Genomic DNA, 18838 nt, shown 5'->3' on the forward strand with positions numbered 1-18838 from the left:
GTCTGATAAAAATGCAAACCTTGTTTGAATCCGCTCCGAGTCGGATCACCTCCTCAGACGTGATTCCTCGTGCTTGACGGCGAGAACCACAGCAGAAGGAAGAAATTCGCACGCAAGGCTTTCGGAGCCCTAAATATGTCGCTTGCATGTTACCCTTTTGATGACATATCGCGGTCAGAGATCTGGACAACCATAAAGATCTGTCGAGTGTATGTACACCGTCCGCTCAGGCTGTGAGCTCCTCTAATAGAGTATAAGAACCCCCGAAGTAGTGAGATGTGGTGTGATTCGTCGGATCGTGCAATCTTTTCTCCCTCTTGGCACGGCCTATCTCTCGAGCGCTCTACTAGTATGTAGTCAACGGTGCCGGCGAACACTCTTGTGATTCGTGACAGCAAGTAGCCATGCGGTCGTCCCCGGCGCCATCTTCGAGCCGACTTGAATTGGCACGTACTGTACACAAGACGCGTGGATACATGCTTGTACCAGGCTCGTACATTGCAGTAGTGCCATCGCTCCCAGATCCCCTGGTGCACGCAGGTTACAACACCCGGTCAGCAACTGTATCATGCATCACGGTGTAGCCGCGGTTATTTGATTTGGTTCGCCGCTCAGGAACCTCTTCATGAAAGCCTGCCTGATACTATTTACATTAATTGACTACGTATGTACATGATACTTGTCGGATAGATCTTATGAGTGAGCTAATTGAACCAACTCGTGTAGAATAGCCAGCGTTTCATGAAGCTCCTCGAGCTTCTACACACACTGGCAATCTGAAACAATTTCCGATATATGCACGCCAGCCAGCGGGCTGGAAACGACCCAGTTCTCATTACGAGTCCATGTCCCAATACGAGCCGAATGCCAGAGTTATGCGGAAATAAGTTACGACGATGGAAACATGCGAGATGGCATCTTGATAGCCTCCACACGAACTCATACCAATTGTGTTCCCTTGCGCGCCGCGATCATGTTCCGGGCGATGACGAGCACAATAAGGGACGCCATGGAGGCGAGCTGTGGTGTTAATCAGTATCGAAAACTGATCGATACATTGAGACTTCACGCCTCCACAGCGAACCGTAGAGGCAATGTTCACGAACAAGATGAGAGACGGACGTACACCGCAAAAGAGGATGGGCTTCCACCAGGGAAAGCCGGAGCCAAGGAGCGCACCGGCAATCGGGTTCCCCGTGAGCGCGCCAAAGGAGGTGATGAGATATGCCGGTCCGAATCGCGCCCTGCTCGTGTCAATTCGCGCACCGCGATGTCAGTCTATGCACAACACGCGGGAAGGGGGCCAAAAGCTGGGCGTACGTACCCGATTTCGCTCGTATCACGCGCAAGACTTGCTACACATGGTGCGCACAACGAGAGATCTACACGCAGCTACATTGAGGACGAACAGAAGTCGCGGAGACGCGATAGCGACTCACATGCACCGGAGAAGAAGCCAAATAGGATCGCGAAGACCACTGTGCCTCCAATGTCCTTGACGCCGAAGAGCGCGAACAACAACACAGCACAGCCGAGGGTGACGGGCACGATTACATTGAACGGCCCGACCCTGTCCGCAAAGTAGTTGGGCAAGATGCGCCCCGGGATCGCTGCTGCGTTCATAATCGCGATCTGCGGTTGAGTAAATGGATGTCAGCGGTGGCACGAGCAGTCGGGAGAAGGAGGGGCGCACGGTGTAGAAGGCGACGTTCGCGTCAACCCCATGAAGTATTGCGTAGAGCTGGAGGTAGAAATCTGAAATCAGGTAAATGAATGTTTGGCGAGGAGGTAGCGCGCGAAAGACACACATGGAAAGAACAGGGCCCAGTCAAGGATGAGTGTCCTGCGGCGAGTAAGTCAGTGAGAACGCTATGCAATGGGACGACATACGAGATGTTGGCTAGGAGGTACGGCACGTCAGTAAGAATTGCCTTCATGTCTACTTTCCGTGCGTCAGCGGTGCGCGCTGGTGGGTGAGCTGTCATGAGTACGTTGCTGGCGACGAGGAGGGCAAGGACCAGGAACGCGCTCGCGCGCACGCCCCATGCAAAGCCCGTGTGCCCGTTCAAGAGCTTGTTGAGCATGATCGGGAATATTATGCCCCCTACGGATGAGCCTTTGCGCACACGTAAGTGATCACGAGTGACGTCGGAAGCGCGGAGGCATACCGCAGACAACGATACCCATGGCTAGAGAACGGCGAGTGCGCCAATGGTGCCCTTGAACGGCCACGGAGGGGACGTAGATCAGACCAGCGCCGATGCCCATGCCAAGGCCCTGGGAGAGGTAGAGTTGGTAGAACTTGCTGTGATCGGCAATAGAGAGCATGAACAGTCTGCAGCGAACAGAGTAATTAGATGTGCCAATCAACTTGCATCCTAAGACGTCAGAGGGAAACACCCTCGTCGCATCCGGAATGGACCGCTATTACCGAGAATGAATGACGCTCGCCACCGCAATGCGCAAGACTGGTCAAAGTTCCGCACTATGTCTCAGATGTCTGCAGCTCATAGTCTACGTTCTCAATGTACGCGCGTCCTGTGGGTGCAGACGCTCAGATGAACACGAGGGGTAGCACGTTTTTCATGATGAGCAGTCTCATGGTTTGTTGAACTGCCTGGTTCCCGGCGAAGATGATGCACATGAGGTCGGAGACGCAGGAGGTTGGACAGCAAGACCAGTAGCAACTGGTGAACGCGATGAAAGGAGGACTCACGAAAAAGCAAATAGGAGAGAACCTGAGGCAAGAGTGACTTTGAAATAGCCTTTATCGAGGAGCACACCCGAGGGGAGGCCCATGGCGAGGAGAAAGAAGAGCTGAGTAGAGCCGATCCAACTGATGCTGGAGGCGGATGCCGTGCCTTCACGGGTATAGATATCTTGGTAGACGCCAAAAGCATTGGTGTAGCCGAAGGTCGCAGTGGTTGCGAACAAGCTGGATTGTCACTGTCAGGTCAGCATGAGCCTGTGGCGCCACGCTATATTGAACTCACCCTCCGATGAGGGATGCCCAGGCCTGGTATCCTCCGTCGACCCGTCTGACAGCAGGTGACAGCAATGGTGAGGGGACAGATGGTGGACTGAGGTCGCTAAGGGCGAGCTCAGGCTGCGATAAACTCTTTGATGCCTGTGCGTATTCAAAGCGAGACGACGGGGGGCTGGACATGGTGGACAGGATGGTGAAGGAACCTGAGAGCCGCACACGAGGGGAGATAGGTAGTCGTGCGATGCCTGACACACGGGTTCGGAGCGCGAGCCCAGCAGCCGGCCATGATCCTTAAGACGTGCGGGGAACCTCAGGCTGGGATTCGGATCGTGCGTAAGTCGGCGTTCTTGATCAAGCAGAGCCCTTCCCGAATGGGCAAGAGTGATCAGGGTGGCGTGACTGGAATACGTACAACAATAATCCCAGCGCATCACTGCTCCGCTCCGTCAGGAAAGGGCTTCGATGATCACCTTTCGCTGTACGTTCGGAGTTGAACATATACTGATAACGTTTGTTCAGCTTCCGACTCACGCATGCTGTCCCCGGTGTCTGTCGCTCTGGATCAAATCGGCACTGGCAGATGCAGGTGTCCAGGAGGAGCAACACTCAAGTTCACAACGTCCCTTCACCGCCTCGACCCCGCAGCAGGACCCCGGAAACTCGACTACCGTGACTTTGAGTGCTAGCGGCGGCGATATGGCATCTCCGCTCCAGGTGCGCGCTCTGAATTTGCGATGTACCCTCCTTCCTTACTACTTGCCAGGTCTGGGTGCGATGACGTCTCAAGGGCGTATGATGAAATATGTTGAGTGTAATGTGTACTGACTCCGAACATCACATGCACATCCGACGCAGAGGCTTGGAGGAGCAGATCGGCATTTCTGATGGTGTCGCGAACTTCGTCTGCGCAGTGCGCCCCGTGTACGATTGCCACTCTTCCTCCTCGATGTCTCCTGTCGAGCTTCACGAATACGATCCGGTCCATCACCAGCTGGGACAATCTACAACCGGGTCGCAACTGAGTTTGATCGAACAAGAGTTGCTGTTGGAGGACGTCTGAAGAGATGCTATGCCACCATCGACCGTATCTGCGCGTCTGCAATCAAGACGACGGGGCTCGAGAGCGCGAAGACTCCTTGGCCCTTGGACGGAACTTAACGTCTACACACATCGATTTGACATCACAGTGAGCGCTCATTTCCGGTCTTCTCGGCGCTGAAGTAATCTCATTCAGGAGATTCATACTCACGCCCGTAATCCAATCTTCACATTCGGTTGTCATCGCTTTGAGCGCCGGGGACGAGAACAGCAGCGAATCTGCCAGCGATGCACTTAGCTACATGAGCGACCATCGCATGAGACTTATCGGCCGATTGGAAACGAGGCAGTGGTTGGAGCATTAGGAGGACTCGAAACTCGGAAGACCGGTCATCCCCGCGTTGCATCGCACCCTAGACCAGAAACCTACGACTACCTTGCGCCAAAGCGACTTCAGAAGGTCGGTGAGTGCGCCATAACTTAGCACGATGGCGCTGCCCTTGATACTTTACTTAGGGCGCCGTAGCAAATTGATCAATATCAACCGCATGGTGTGGTTGTCAAATTCAAATCATACGCTCGACCAATCGTCAATTTCACTGCTATGCTATGCAGTGAGGTTTTTCATCCGCCTTTGTGCATCAAAAGATGTCGTTTGTGAACACAATCACTAGCAATACTCCCTGCTGACACTAATACTCACGTTACATCATGATTCAATACAGTTCTCGCTAGCCCGAGAATGGAGAGCATCGCTGTTACTCCAGCAGCGGGCCATCCCGGTGCATGACGGGGCATTTCATAAGTACTGACGAGACGAGTGTTAAAAGAAGCCAGCGCATTCATGACACTCAATGGATCTGTCTCCTAGCCAACTGGGCTCGCTTCTTACAACGCGGTATATTATAGGTCCGTGATGTCTAAGGTTCCGAGTGCCAGTAAAAACTGACATTCACTCTCCAGGAGCGTCGGTGACACTTACAATGTACGACCATGGATTGAACCTAGGCGAAGAGCTTGACCTCATCTGGCTCGGGCGATGGTCCGTGCTATCGGCTTTTGTGCTATTCGACTTGTATGTAAGAGAAGTTGGAATGATCTTCATCGCCACAGGTGTCGTGCATCCAATATTTTCCCCCCAAGCATTGATAGCTCACATTCGGTCGTAGTCAGCGGAGGCTTCGTTCATATGTCTAGGCACGTGAGTAAACCGAACTCCCCGATTGGTGCAGCACTCATGCGGCTACACAGACGTAGGCACAGGTAATGCGTATACATGATCCTTGAATGATGAGCCATCTATAGATGCACAGTTTTCTCCATGTTCGCGATTTCCTACGGGATTTGGTGCACGATTTCTGCCCATAGTAAGTGCCTCGTACACACTTTGTGCGTCTGCGACGTTGACACATTGTTTTTAGCTGTCGTCTTCTTCCGAGTATACAGGTTGTGGGATGACCGCAAGAAGGTTTCGTGTGCACTAATAGCGGGGTTCATCGCGTGCTTCGGTGCCACTGTTGTCTTCACTGTCCTTGCCGGTGTGCAGGTCTTGGGTACATATTTCATTTCTGATCTAATTTCTTCTCGCTGACCGTAGTTCAAAGCGGGTATGCGATATGTGGCGAGCGCGAATATATGCTCATATGAAGATAAGTCATGGTACACAACAGGTATATGGGCGCCGATGGTACGTGTTTCTGACTGAAGCGTAAGACGAGCAAACCGTGAAGCGATATGTCTAGGTCCTCTACGATTTATACGTCCTCATCCTTGTATTCGTCAACGTCCTCAGTAGACCGCGTAGGCAAAACTCTCAACTTGCTACGATGCTTTACAGGGATGGATTCATTATGTTTCTGGTGCGTAAGACTGACTCGGGAGCACGTGAATGTATGCTAAGCTCTTATCAGGGATTCTTCGGTGAGCCCGACTGACGACTATATACAACCCTGGCAATGTTCTAAAGGCGTACATCGGCCAGCGCTGCGTGTGGCCAGGCTACTGCCCAGCATATTCACCGGTGTAGGTCATATATCTTCTTAGTTTCCTCAGCTCTGACACTGGCCGCATTAGGCAGAGGATGTTTTCATCGCACCTATGTGAGTCCCGCATGCTCCCCGCGTCTTCCCGCGTAGCCACTGTTCCCTTGACAACGCTGAACTAGGATCTCTTGGGCACTTGAGGCCGCCCTAGCTCGTCGCCTCTTCATGTGGGTGAAAAGTCTCCAATCTGAGAGCGGCAATGTGTACCTGTGGAACTCGCCACAGAAGCAGCCTCCTGGAGTGTCGGCCGCGAGAATTCCGCTCGTATCGACTGTTCAAGTCTGGGAGGAAGTGGAAATGCAGGTATTATAAGCTAGTAGCCTGGGATTTAAGATCGAGATATGCCATAATGGTTTCCAACAGATACGTAGTCAGCAATCAGCTAAACCCACGCTTCGCAAACTCGCTCATCCATGTCTGAACCGTCTCAAGTGTGGCTGAGACGACTCAGAACAGTCATTTCGGATTCGGGAACTCACAACTTTCACGACTTTCTCCTCACCGCTCAAGGCCATAGTGACCATACGCATACCCAAAACACAGCGATGATCACGGCGAGCGCTTGTGCGTGATCCCAAAGACTGGCGCCGGCTTTGCATCGCTGGCACACCGGCAGAGACATAGGTACTCACAATCTCTCCGAGATGGACGAAGATTCGACCGACAGCACTCTATCCTCTAAGCATGTATGCACACGACTGTAGTCCATCTGTACGCAAGGTAGAGGCTACTGCGATGCTGCCTGAGCACACCTATGCTCCGTAGAACATTCTACAATAACCGGGAAGCGCATGGGCGAACGAGAGCCACACCTATAGCGATGTATGTCAGGATAATGTCAACAGCGGAGCGACTAAACGTACGTTGTACCAGTAGAAGGACACTTGATCCTCGTGCATTGTGCGCAGCCGTAGAAATCGATACCCGACGTTCAGCGCGATAGTGAAGAGCACGGCGGATGTGCCCCAGTCGACCACCCACACAACAGTCAAGGAGATTGTCCAGAAGAGAAGACCGATCAGTGGAGTGATCCGAGCGATCCTAGGAAACACGATAGGTATCGCCCTCCTGCCCACAGAGGAGTCCCCCAGAACGTCCTTGAAATCTTGGGTGTGGATGGTAGAGGCGAAGATCCCTGCACTCGCATAAACCGCCGAGCGTGCGATCCAGTCAAAGTCCTTGTGGCCGTGAGCTACGAGACGATGAGAACTGATCCATGACACATCTAAACATCCACGTACTGGCCACTAATGTAGCTCCGACTTCGAAGGACGCGAAGCCAGCTGCATTGACTAGGTTCCTGATGATCCAGCCCTTGCCATGGGCCGATAGCTCGTTGTATATGATTGTCAACGCGACAAGGGCGACGCTGGCCCACAAGACCTCCGTACTGTATAGCCATGAAACGGCCAGACAGAGGGGCACGAGGGCCCAACGCAGTACTAAGGCGGCTTCCAGCGTCATGCGTCCAGATGGGAGAGGTCGATCGCTCTTGTTCAGGAGGTCCTCTTCCGGCTTGAGCGTCTGATTGGACACGTCAAACTGGAGGAGATGTATCCAAATCCAGAAGACCGAGTGTGGATGAGTCGAGATTCGAGTGCTGGAGCAGCAGAAATCGCGAAGAACGTCTATGTGCACGACATGTATATCAGGACAGGTAAATCGAAGCGAGGAAAGACGTACGACAGATATGACAGTCGTCTTGATGTCCGACTTCGTGAAGAGGAATAGTGTGCATAGCGTGTACGCAGCGCGATGCAGCCCACGTCCAACGATACCCAAGAACAACATGAGGCAGTCGCGACTCAAGTCGGTGTATTGGCCGTACAGCATGATGCACTTATATATTGTATGTATACTAACGCTTTGTTGGCGTACGAGCTTCGTCTAGGATGCATTAAGTCGTCTAGAACTTGTAGCCCGGTATCCCCGCCACGCCGACTCGTCGCCGAGGGAGGTAGGCGGCCCGCGGACACTGAAAAGCTGCGGGGCGTCTTTGGCAGCCTAGCGGCTGACAAGCTGAGAACAGAAATTGAGCTCATTGAAGATGGTAGACTAGCCATGTTTGCTCTGCAAAGAATGCTAGAAAGTACTTGTAGCGTGCAATCGCGCGCGACCAGAGGTTTGCAGGACATTGTTCCATGAGTAAGCGTCAAATCATCCTTTCAGAACTTGACGACGCACCAAGTATTCTCAATCGGACGCCGACGCTCCTGCGGATTGATCAGGTGGAGAGATCGCAACCAAACTTCCGTTCCATTTGACAATGGTCAGTGTCCTAGCATACACCATTTATCGAGACTGGGGAACGACTGCGCACAAAATTTTGGGTTCCAGTAGCCATCACAGGTCTGCGATGCTTCAGGGAAAGCCTCTCATCGATCTCATCAGTAGCCTTTGGGAAGAACAGCTCGCTCACGTACTGGTTTGCTGCTCCTACCCGCTTCCGCGTAAACTTTCGAATCAGCTGCCCCAAACCCCGCGAGCTTCTTGAAAACGTGAGGCGAAGCTAGGTTCAAACATAACCTCTCGGGCTTGTACGAGGCGGCGTCTACGCACTCTGGGTTATCCTAAGAGGCATAAGAGGCGTCAGGCCATGATACAGGAAAGGGCCACCGTCTTCGATGAATAAACACTAACAATGTCTCTTCGATTGCAAACAAGGAGTAGTACTGGGTTCTTGGCCTCGCCTGTTCGGAGTTCATCAGCGCGTGTCTCACTGACCACAATAGCGCCAAGAACCGCCTGAGTTTCTTGGCGATGCATGTCTTCAAGCTGACTATCTTCGAGCGGGCGTTTGGCGTCCGACACAGGCACATAATATGGTTGCCGAGGAGTAAGAACTACCGGGTTGAAGTCGTTAGCCGTGCTGGACTACGGTTAAGCGCCCGGTACTACGAGTGTACATGTAGTCCCGGTGTATTCTAAATAACAGCAACTCGTGGGTACTAGATGCATAACATCACAGTTGTTCACGTACGTACCATTTAAGCTGTCCATTCCATTAAGGCGCGGCCATCCTATACATATTTGCACTGTGTCTGCGATCCTGATTCCTCGGCGACTGGCAGCCAGACACTGGCATAACATTGTCAGCGCGCGGCATCTAGAACAGCTAATTGAGAGTGCAAAAGTGAGACGAGCATCAGATGAGCGTGCGGGGGATCGTGATTCACAACTACAGACAGACGGAATGAGACCTAGCTAGTGTCCTGGGCTGCTACCGAAGAGACTCGCTGGCGCTGAGACAGCACTGACACAGGAATTCGCGAGTGCTGTACGCGTTTGTACCGATAGCAAGTATAGCAGTGACTTGAAAAGAGGGGGAGCTAGATGGCGCTGCGCATGCCGCCTTTCCGTATACTCAGATCGACTGAAGTCACCAGTGGACGTGGACGACAATCCGAGTCGACCTGCCTGCTTTCCCATCACAGACGTGACAAGCGCTCCTGAGATGGCAACGTGACCGTGACGGGTCGCGTCTGGGGCGCGTCCCGGCGCCAGCCTGAGCGTGGCTCCTCCCCTCCTCCTAGAAGTCGCTTGCTACTATCTAATCCGTAGTTGCAACTGCGAAGATATCGTATGCGCTTTGGTGGATCATACCGACTCATCGTAACGCCTCAACAGCCATGGGTGCGTCGAGGATGTCGTACCTAGCGCTACCAGCGGGTCGAACGAGATCTATTTGTCTTCTGTCTCAGGTTGAGTAGCGGTGTTCCGTCATGCTCGTCAAATCTATCCAAATTTTTGTCACAGTTGGCAGACGCGTGGCACCACCAGCTAGCGCTCAAGGTAGAATGGATGAGCGATTGTTGAGTAAGTGGAGGATGGACGCGAAGAACAACGGTAAGTATTATGTCAGTCCCTAACTAACAGGTCATGAGCATTCATACGCAATTCTTCAATGCTCCTGATCCCCGCCAACCCGAGCGTGATCTCAAAGTCAGCCAAGATCGCTCTCAGCTGGCTGTCGACTCCCTCTCTGCCGGCTAACGCGAGCGCATACATGTAGGGACGGCCGTCTGTGGGACAGAGTCTTCAGACGGACTAACACCAGAGTTGCGACGAGGCACTCACAACAGACGCCTTGTGCGCCCAATGCAAGCGCTTTGAAAACATCGCTTCCTGTCCGGATACCAGAGTCCAATAAGACTGTGAACGTCCCACGGGCTTGAGCTTCCTTGACGGCGCTGCTCCCCATGATCCTATGCAACGCATCCAAGGAGGAGACAGAACCGTCGATTTGTCGACCGCCTGTGTTGAAGTTAAGGCATACACCCCCGAGATATAGCATTCACAAACCATGGTTTGATACTATGATCCCGTCCACGCCGTGCTCTACCGCCAACTCGGCATCCTATAGTACTCGTGAGCGAGCGGATACCACTGCCGTCGGGGGCAGGGATGGCTACCTTCGGAGACAGAATGCCTTTCAATATCAACGGGCCGTCCCATTGCGCTTTGAGTCTTGCAAGGTCGCTCCAGACTTTTGTCGGGTCCAGCATCTCGCTGACGAACCTTTGACCGACCTCTGACCGCAGTGTCGCCTTCTTGTCGCCGTTCCGGATGAGCTCGTCCTGACGGGCAGCGATGTATGGAAAGTCTGGGTGTTCGCCCTCCGGAAACGACTCCAATCCGGCAGCTGCCATGAAGAAAGGGTCTGTAAGGCCGACTTGAGTTCCGACGCCGTGCGCGAAGGGAAAATAGGCAGTATCGAGGTCAAACGGTCGCCATCCCACTGCGGGGGTATCCACAGTTACTACTAGGGTAGTGAAGCCGGAAGCTTTTGCGCGAGAGAGCAGAGACATTACTGTGTCGTCATTCTTGCCCCTGCGCAGATGTCAAATCCATACAATGCGGACTGAGAGAACAAGGAGTGCATACCAGTAGAGCTGGAGCCATCGTGGCCCAGTACCGTTAGCCTTCGCGATGGCTTCAATAGAACGCGTCGACCCCGTGCTCATGATGTAGGGTATTCCGAGAGCACCCGCAGCCGCAGCTGTGGCCAGTTCCCCATCTGGATGAACGATGCCCTGGGCTCCAATTGGAGCTAGTAGAAGCGGCGACGGATATGTGTTGCCGAACAATGACACCTGTCGAAAGACCAATTCTCAGCAAGTTCTGGACGCTACGTACAGCGTATCGAGCGGCACTATCACCTCAATGTTCCGCCTGGATACATCCCGTAGCAAACGCGGCATGATCTTCCACCTCTTGAATGCTTCCCTGTTGGATTCCGTGGTAGACCCTGTTCCTGCGCTGCCGAAGATGTACATGTACGCATCTGCCTCATAGACACACTATGGTCAGAGCCCCACGGTATGCGCATGCGTCCAGGAGGACAGACCTGGCGATTGCTCGAGCTTCTTACGGGCTGCTACCTCGAGCCTCTCGACAGCGAACGTTCCTGTCACCGGCGGCCTCCTGCTTGCATACGATACCTTCGCGAAAGTAGACCATGTCGCTGCGGGAGTAGATGGCATCGGTTTTCCTAGTACCGCATCAGTCAACGGGTCGCAGGGATGATAGCTAGTGCGTTTCACCGTTATAGGGGATCCAAGAATTTGCGCGAGGTAATCATCTTGCAGTAGTGACATGATGGAATGGTTGGGGCGTGTTTGCAAACTCTACGTATCTGATAGAAGGAGTGGCAACAGATAACGACCAGTCTCCGTTGCGTTTGGTACACAGTGGAACTGCAGATATCCAGGATCATATCCACGATGAGCTGCTGGCAGCTGGTGACGCCGAACTGAGCGCTTCAGTGTGTACACGCAGTCACGCGACCTGACTCAGACTCGGGCCGCTCTCCGGCAGGTGTGGCTCTGAGCTCTCGTTCAAACTCGTCATCGACCATCTTCCGGTTGGCCATAGCAGCGATTCGCCCGCCTCCTCCATATTCAAGATCGTATGTAACACAAGCAAGTACAAATCTGCAGTGGAATGGTTCGACCGCATGTCAGAGCACGATATGATGCGCGCAATACGTCCTCGTGGGTGTTCGGAACTGTGATACTTACTCAACGTTCAACGTCTGACACACTTAAAGAGGCAGCCAGAAGATTAGACAACAAATTGGTACGCGAACAGCATACCCAGATCAAGCCGTGGGCGCTGAAATAACGTTCGTCAGTGACTCAGCGATCCGAGGCCTCGGATCCCACTGTAAGTATTGTGTTCTGCATGTGGACCGCGACTTCCATTCCAGCCTTCGCTTCGATCACAGACGCAGAGACACAGAACACGACCGCGAGCTTCGCACCTCAGGCCTCAGCGCTCAGCGCTCAGCACTGATGGAAGTACTGATCAGTGACCGGCTGTGTGCGACTTCAAGTAGTTGTGCATTCTCAAACCTCAATTCTGGGGTTCGAGCGGCCTTCTCGGTGTCTCACTGGTTTACTTACGGAGCTATCGCCGTCCGCTACTGCAAATTCAACGGGAAAAACCCCTGGGAAAAGGTCATCCTCTTCTGCTCGAGCCTCATCGCATTTGGTATCGTTTAACTCATGTGTATACACCGTTCGGTCCTAACTACTACCATCGTGCCCATCTATGTAACTCAGACTCATGTCTTACACGGGCATGGATCCACACTCGGAGGCCCAACAAGCACTTTAATATGCTTATGCATCGCTCGAGTCAGTCGTCATTGAGGATGTTCCCCCACAACCCGCGATCGCCACGGCGGTCTCTTCGTCCTTGGAAGGTACTTCTTTTTTCGTGCAGTACGTCTTCTGTAGCTCATTCCTGCCGCCAGATTCATAATCTGCACAACCACTTTTGGCTGCTCAAAGTTCATTCGGGGTTTACCAGGACTACTACGTTCTCGCAGGCGCATTGTCCGTGTCGAACATCGGCTGGATTGGGTGCCATTGGGTCGTTACAGGAGTGCACGTGTTCACCCTGTCTACTGTCTACTAATCCATGCATTGACTGTTTTTCATGTTTGCGGTGGGCCTGCCTGCTGGCAAGCTTTTCGATCAAGGGTACTTTCGTCAAGTTATCACCTGTGGCAGTGCTCTCTGCGTCTCCGGTATCTCATCACATGAACACAATATCACCAAAAGCGGTGATATTGTGTTCATGTTCTGAGATACGTTCATGCTTTCGCTCGCGATTCCACAGAAGTACTACCAACTCGTCCTCTCGCAGAGCATTGGTATGGGTATCGGGAGCGATCTGATGCTTGTTCCCGTCATGTTCGTGCAGACTCAACAGTACTGGTGGATGCGGTGCTCGCTCGCAATGGGAATCGTCATGACAGGTGAGACAGTCCGCTTCCCCTGTACCTATCCCCTGACATCTTGCTCTCTTGCGTTAGGATACTAGTGGCGCAGTCTAATCCCCTTCCACAGGCGCCGTAATCGACAATCTAATCCACCCTGTCATGCTCAACAAGCTTGTAAACCGCGGTGCTGGCTTCGCCTGGGGAGTGCGTGCAACCGTGTTCCTTACCCTCAGCCTGCTTGCCACCACCAACTGTATAATGACGACTCGCTTGCCGAGCGCTAGGCAGCGTGGACCGGGGCCTAAGCCGAATATGAAGACTATCATGACCGACGGGCCATATGTATTGGTTGTTCGCGATCGGGTACGTGGCCCATTAGTTGAGTGATGACGGTGGCAGTAACATAGTGAGAGTGCATATACTGTATCAGTGTCACTCCGGCTGAAGGATGGAACACGGGACACGGTGAGGGTACTTATGAATCAGCAGATGCATGTAAGTAGTGCAGTATCAATGCTAGTCGATAGCATTCCTATGTACGACGTTCGAGCAGAAGCCGTGTTCAAGTCGAGAAGTCATGACTGTCGAGAAGCTCCTTCGTTGCTCCGCTCCTCAAGACCTCATGACCGACAGTCTGTGCACTCGCAGAAAGATAGCACGTACCCAGTTCGCTGCTCAGCGTGACGGCGACAGTGCCATGCTTAGATATTATTGACTGGGACAATGTATGTTTCAGTTGCTGTCATATAGTCCTGGTGCTCCGCCATCATTACATTATATTCTACGAAGTAGGGATTTGACTTGTCAAACAGTGTCCAATAACCGCCGCCTACACATAGGTAACTCACGGTCGTATGTACACGTACGCCGCTTCTGCGTCGTCTCTACGGGACACCTGCCTCACTGCACGAGAACAGCTCGTAGATGTTTCTGTCGGCATGATGGAAGACAGAGCGACTCGTGGGCATAGATCATACACATTCGGACGGGATGCAAGGGCCTGGTTAGTCGTTCTGGGATGCCCAGGCCTCTAAGAGCTCCTGCGATCGGGCTGACCTTGGCTTGATATCGCACACAATATGTTTGGGAAATCTGCGGGAGTGACATCGTCATTGACACTGATTCGCGTATAAGCTGAGCTTACTTACACTATAATGTCGTTTGTGTAGTCCATCGCGGGTATGATGGGAATACCACCCTGGCCGAGCTTAGGCACAACTTCGCATGTCGCTAAGACCGTCACGACGATCGCAAAGATTGTACCCTCCGCAAAGTGAAAGCCTGGGCAGGTACGACGACCGAAACCAAACGCAATGTCGGTGACATTGCGCATCTTGACGTCGTCACCGCCGAACCGCTCGGGCTTGAACTCGTTCGGCTGCGGGAACTCCGTTGGGTCGTGGAGTATATACCTAAAACACGGGTCAGTGGTGGGTCGAGTGGGTCATGGCACGCTGATAAACTGCTGACCATATGTTGGGCACGACGATTGATGCCTTCGGGAGCAGATAGCTTTCGTATACATCATCCTGGCTGAGCGCGTGGGGGAGGCCTGCAGAATACGACATATCAATGCAAGCCAATCCGCCTGCTGGGATACAAACCTAGGGGGGCAGCGGGAAACCATCGATACACTTCCGCTACGATGCTCCGGACAAATGGGAGCGACGGCCGATCCGCTATGGATGGCAGACACTCTGAACCTACCACGGCCTCGATTTCCGCTTGGGCTTTGGCCTGAACCTCCGGGTGGTGCAGCATGGCCAAGAAGAAGGTGAATATGGTAGACATATTCTAGAAATTGTCCTGTCAGTGACGGTTAGAATCATCGCCAAAAATTACCCACAGTGTCGAGGCCACCCCCGAAACAAGAGGCTGCTGCCCAGACAAGTGAAGCTTCATCTTCGCCAGTCATCTTACCCTTGAGCTGCTCGAGCACGCTCGCGACCAGGCATGGCCCTTCCATGAATCCTTTGTCCTACGAATGACCGACGCCTCAGTGCTGCAGGGCGGCACTTTGTACCGGTCTAAATACGCACAATCCGACCTTTGCACCACTTGTAAGGCAACCAGGAGGCTTTGTCATCCACCGCTCTCCAGTTCTCTGCTAATCGCAGAAATGACGTCCCAGGCATCCAGCGTGGCATCCAACGAACTGAGAATCCTGAAGTCAAGCACTGTTCGGTGCGTAAAGCCGTCCTCGTACGTACGCTGCGGGATGAAGTTCACCATCCACCTCCCCGGTTCAGTTGCAGAGCCGAAGTTTTCCATTGCTTCAAACCCTATGGTGATCATCGGATCGTTATCGTGTTTGACGGTGTACCCATACGTGACACGCATGATGATCGCGGCAATGCGTCTAGCGGCACAGCGCAGTGACCACGCCGATCAGTTGTCACGCAAGACGCCAGAAAAGTGCACATACTCACGTCTTCGTTTGGCTAACCAATGTCTCGGGCGATCGGATGATGCCTCTGACGAGTTTGCGTGCTTCAAGCTCTTGGACTGGCTGATAGTGCGAGACCGCACCCGGATTGAATGATAGTGCAACGATTTTGCGCTGTGCGCGCCATTTGTCGTTATAGGGCGACATTGGGATCTTCACGCACAGCCCAGAGCTACGTAATCAAGACGTGAGAGTGAGATGCGCTGCAGATACAGCGAGAATAACGGTTCGCACAGCTCTGCCATTGTCTGGGAAGACATCAGCATGCCATTGCCCTGCCAGATACAGTAGACATACCAAGGACGGACGATCTGAGTATATAGCAGAGCGACTCTCGAGGAGATCTTTCGCAGCTTTTGCCGAGTTCAGGACGACTAGATGGTCCCCGAGAGCTTCCAAATGAATGATGTCACCTGGCAGAAGATCCGACGACATTATCAGTGTAAGGGAGGAATAGTCGGGACGTCGGACGCACCAAATTTGTCTGCCCAAGCTGTGTACGCGAGCCATGGGTGCTCTTGAGGTATCTGCAGCAGGTTGCGTATGACTGGCCAGCCAGTCGGGCCAGGAGGGTATAATCGGTCTGCCTTAGCAACAACGGAAGTGGTGAGGAATGCACAAATGCATAGAATGCCGGTTAGCACGAGATCAGCCTGTACAACTTTCAACAGAAATGCAGACAATGAGCAAGCAACGCCGAGCGCGAGCGCGTTCTCCCTAAACATGGCTCGCGGGAGTGGTAGAACTATGCAGGGGTGCCGTTCCAAGGTGCCAGTGGTCGGAGTCAAGCGGGATATGAACACATTCAGTGCCCAGATCAAAGACAGTGCGGACTAGCGGCTGTTTTTGCGAATGATATTTGAAGTGACCGTAAGTTCGATGAATCTCAGGCTGACAGTCATTTGTGAAGCATCAGGCCCCAGGGATGTTGTACACAAGATGACGCGGACGCACCTGGAGCCTCCGGCATTGGAGCTCGACGAGGAATTCCGACTATGTGTATGGTACGTTGATGGTACGACACACTTGCGTGCGGAGGACATCTCTATGCAAATGACTGGAAGCGTTGACACTAAATTTGAACGTTGAGCGGTTGTGTGGCCCACCGTCACGCACCGGGTTCCAATCGCGTGACGGTCACATTGCTAGTTTACGTGTAACTAGCTACTAACCAGCGCCGTAGTTTACCGAACACATCTCGTTCCGAGTCGTTCCGCGTCTGTAACTTTAAGTATGTAATGGTCCGAGCTCCTCGTATCGCAGGTGGTGTCCATGATGTGACAGCATCCGCGAGTGCGTATTGCAGTGATGCTTCCATTTCTCAGCGTACCGGCAACCTGTCACCGGTTCACCGCCCAAGATACTGACCGATCCAAGCATGCCATTGAGCAATTGCATCTTCATCAGAGCCGTGCCACCTGTTATGTCGACACGGAGATGATCATGGCACGTACAGACTGCTGCGGTACAGTAAGTGCGAAGGCGCTCAGTCTCGAAGTTTGCCCACTGCTACTTCTTTCAACGAGGGTATTTCTTTTCTTGTTCAGTAACAGAGACTAACTTCTGTCATGCACGTCATTGCATCAGGCTTCAAGATGATTCTGGGGTGTCAACTGACTAGGACAACTCCCACGCTATACGAACGGGAAGTCGACTCACCAGGCCTCAAGGCCTCAGGCCTTTCGGGGTACGCTCTCATGGACCGGCCGCGCTCTGCGGTCCATCATTGGCAACGACGTGTTGCTCTCAATTTGCCCTCTCACGCGTCAGTCTTTGCGATAGACTCCCGGCCGCTCCATGCGGCATGACTGACGCAACTCCGGCGACCACGAGACTCCACGTAGTAGTTGGATCCGGTAACTTCTCGTGTCATTATGATGAACTCTGTGCGATACTTGTACGATACTGTCTCGCGAAGGGTGGCGTAGCCGTGGCAAGCTGTAGCATCCTCTCTCTTTCGTCAACGACGAGCTGAGTCCTCCATCACCTGAGTCATATCGATCTGACAATCAGTCATCACTACTAGTACATCTGTGAGCACAAGCAAACATGATAAACACTGGTCTTCTTTATCCGAGACGACCTGGTAAACCTTCCGCAGCCACTCTTTCCGCTTACACAGCCACAGGGTTAGGCGGAATGATGCCCTCTTGACGCCAGTAATTGACCCAACGGGAAACCTCCTCTATGCCAATCGTTGGTATGACTCCATCGCGTAGCGTCGCAGAAGCCTCTAGTCCATGAGTGATATCCATACGAGGATTGAGCCTCTTCATCACATTTGGCCGGGAGTCATATGGATTCATAGGACAGCGGTATTGCTCGAGGAAACGTTGACCCCGCTCCAGACAACGCACCATATCTGCATCGTCGTGCAGCATAAGACCGCGTTCGAGTCGCGTGAACCAGTCTGAGTACGACACGAGTGGGAGGTCTAGGACCAGTGCGAAGTGTTTGAATACCTCCGACCACGTCACCGGGTGCGGGTGACGTAGGTGGAGAATCGTTTCCGGGCTGTCCATGAACTCGATCAACGCAGCTGCAGCCGCACCGACTGGAATCCAAGCGACTTCCTGCAATGAGTTTAGTATGCGGAGTCAAGTGCATTCCGTGAGGGTTTAACCACTTACTCCAGACGCGTCCGGGAGACGCCCTAACGCAATGCTAGCGGACACCATCGAGGGTACCAATTCCGACGTCCTCCAGGCGCCGATTTTGCTCCCACTGATTTGGCCAACGCGCACGACGGTAGGCGACCAAAGGCTGTTCTCCCCAGCGAGAGTGATTAGGTGCTCGGCGACCCATTTCGACTCGAAGTAGCTCTCGCCGACAATGATCGAGGGATCCTCAACCAATGCCTCGAGGACGGGCTTATGATCAGGTAGTTCTGTACAGGGTTTTTCTGTCAGAGACATGAATAGTTGAGAATAGGAGACGCACTTCTAATCACGCCTGCCGTACTGGAAAAGAGAAGTTTGACGTGTGCGGCGGATGTGGAGGCGAAGTCAATCATATTGCGCACGCCGCGAATATGAGGCTCCGGCTCCGACAGCGACTCGAACAGATCGACTGACCAGGCTAAAAATGATCGTCAGACA

The 18838-nt window shown here is 53.0% G+C and overlaps 7 protein-coding genes across 7 annotated transcripts; 2 read left to right on the top strand and 5 right to left on the bottom strand.

Moving 5' to 3' along the window:
• Positions 1-761: 761 nt before the first annotated feature.
• B0H18DRAFT_551510 (MFS general substrate transporter) lies at positions 762-3276 on the bottom strand. The gene is made up of 10 exons (XM_048038568.1): positions 2994-3276; positions 2717-2935; positions 2169-2335; positions 1891-2116; positions 1809-1843; positions 1694-1755; positions 1440-1632; positions 1325-1382; positions 1127-1244; positions 762-1020 (listed from the first exon to the last, which is right to left on the bottom strand). Exons 1-10 carry the CDS (start codon positions 3164-3166, stop codon positions 940-942), a joined length of 1332 nt encoding a protein of 443 aa, XP_047898354.1. The 5' UTR covers positions 3167-3276; the 3' UTR covers positions 762-939.
• Positions 3277-4985: 1709 nt separating this feature from the next.
• Positions 4986-6404, top strand: B0H18DRAFT_980624 (uncharacterized protein). Its single transcript, XM_048044457.1, has 8 exons — positions 4986-5137; positions 5194-5287; positions 5330-5391; positions 5446-5577; positions 5629-5711; positions 5767-5887; positions 6006-6046; positions 6098-6404. Exons 1-8 carry the CDS (start codon positions 5008-5010, stop codon positions 6125-6127), a joined length of 693 nt encoding a protein of 230 aa, XP_047898355.1. The 5' UTR covers positions 4986-5007; the 3' UTR covers positions 6128-6404.
• Positions 6405-6703: 299 nt separating this feature from the next.
• Positions 6704-7857, bottom strand: B0H18DRAFT_1092732 (UbiA prenyltransferase family-domain-containing protein; the record flags this gene model as incomplete). The annotated part of the gene is made up of 4 exons (XM_048032325.1): positions 6704-6878; positions 6930-7258; positions 7308-7694; positions 7746-7857. The coding sequence occupies 4 exons, from the start codon at positions 7855-7857 to the stop codon at positions 6819-6821; spliced, it is 888 nt and encodes a 295-aa protein (XP_047898356.1). The 3' UTR covers positions 6704-6818.
• Positions 7858-9569: 1712 nt separating this feature from the next.
• B0H18DRAFT_980655 (oxidoreductase) lies at positions 9570-11795 on the bottom strand. The gene is made up of 8 exons (XM_048044458.1): positions 11610-11795; positions 11414-11557; positions 11226-11350; positions 10951-11159; positions 10479-10896; positions 10369-10423; positions 10144-10320; positions 9570-10088 (listed from the first exon to the last, which is right to left on the bottom strand). Exons 2-8 carry the CDS (start codon positions 11547-11549, stop codon positions 9925-9927), a joined length of 1284 nt encoding a protein of 427 aa, XP_047898357.1. The 5' UTR covers positions 11550-11557; positions 11610-11795; the 3' UTR covers positions 9570-9924.
• Positions 11796-12999: 1204 nt separating this feature from the next.
• B0H18DRAFT_869840 (uncharacterized protein) lies at positions 13000-13681 on the top strand (the record flags this gene model as incomplete). The annotated part of the gene is made up of 3 exons (XM_048040049.1): positions 13000-13099; positions 13160-13330; positions 13422-13681. Coding segments are annotated over 3 exons (531 nt in total), but the record flags the coding sequence as incomplete, so codon positions are not given.
• Positions 13682-13994: 313 nt separating this feature from the next.
• On the bottom strand, positions 13995-16798 carry B0H18DRAFT_980677 (putative monooxygenase). Its single transcript, XM_048044459.1, has 13 exons — positions 16695-16798; positions 16216-16631; positions 16038-16153; positions 15975-15988; positions 15724-15912; positions 15505-15653; positions 15334-15449; positions 15141-15272; positions 14899-15088; positions 14765-14846; positions 14443-14706; positions 14143-14386; positions 13995-14075 (listed from the first exon to the last, which is right to left on the bottom strand). The coding sequence occupies exons 2-12, from the start codon at positions 16463-16465 to the stop codon at positions 14299-14301; spliced, it is 1590 nt and encodes a 529-aa protein (XP_047898359.1). The 5' UTR covers positions 16466-16631; positions 16695-16798; the 3' UTR covers positions 13995-14075; positions 14143-14298.
• A 939-nt stretch (positions 16799-17737) lies between these two features.
• B0H18DRAFT_980690 (uncharacterized protein) lies at positions 17738-18819 on the bottom strand. Its single transcript, XM_048044460.1, has 2 exons — positions 18371-18819; positions 17738-18313 (listed from the first exon to the last, which is right to left on the bottom strand). Exons 1-2 carry the CDS (start codon positions 18653-18655, stop codon positions 17855-17857), a joined length of 744 nt encoding a protein of 247 aa, XP_047898360.1. The 5' UTR covers positions 18656-18819; the 3' UTR covers positions 17738-17854.
• Positions 18820-18838: the final 19 nt, after the last annotated feature.

This window comes from Fomitopsis serialis (genome assembly GCF_022376445.1).
Source record: "Fomitopsis serialis strain Sig1Antser10 chromosome Unknown B0H18scaffold_6, whole genome shotgun sequence".
In the NCBI taxonomy this organism is placed as follows: Eukaryota; Fungi; Basidiomycota; class Agaricomycetes; order Polyporales; family Fomitopsidaceae; genus Fomitopsis; species Fomitopsis serialis.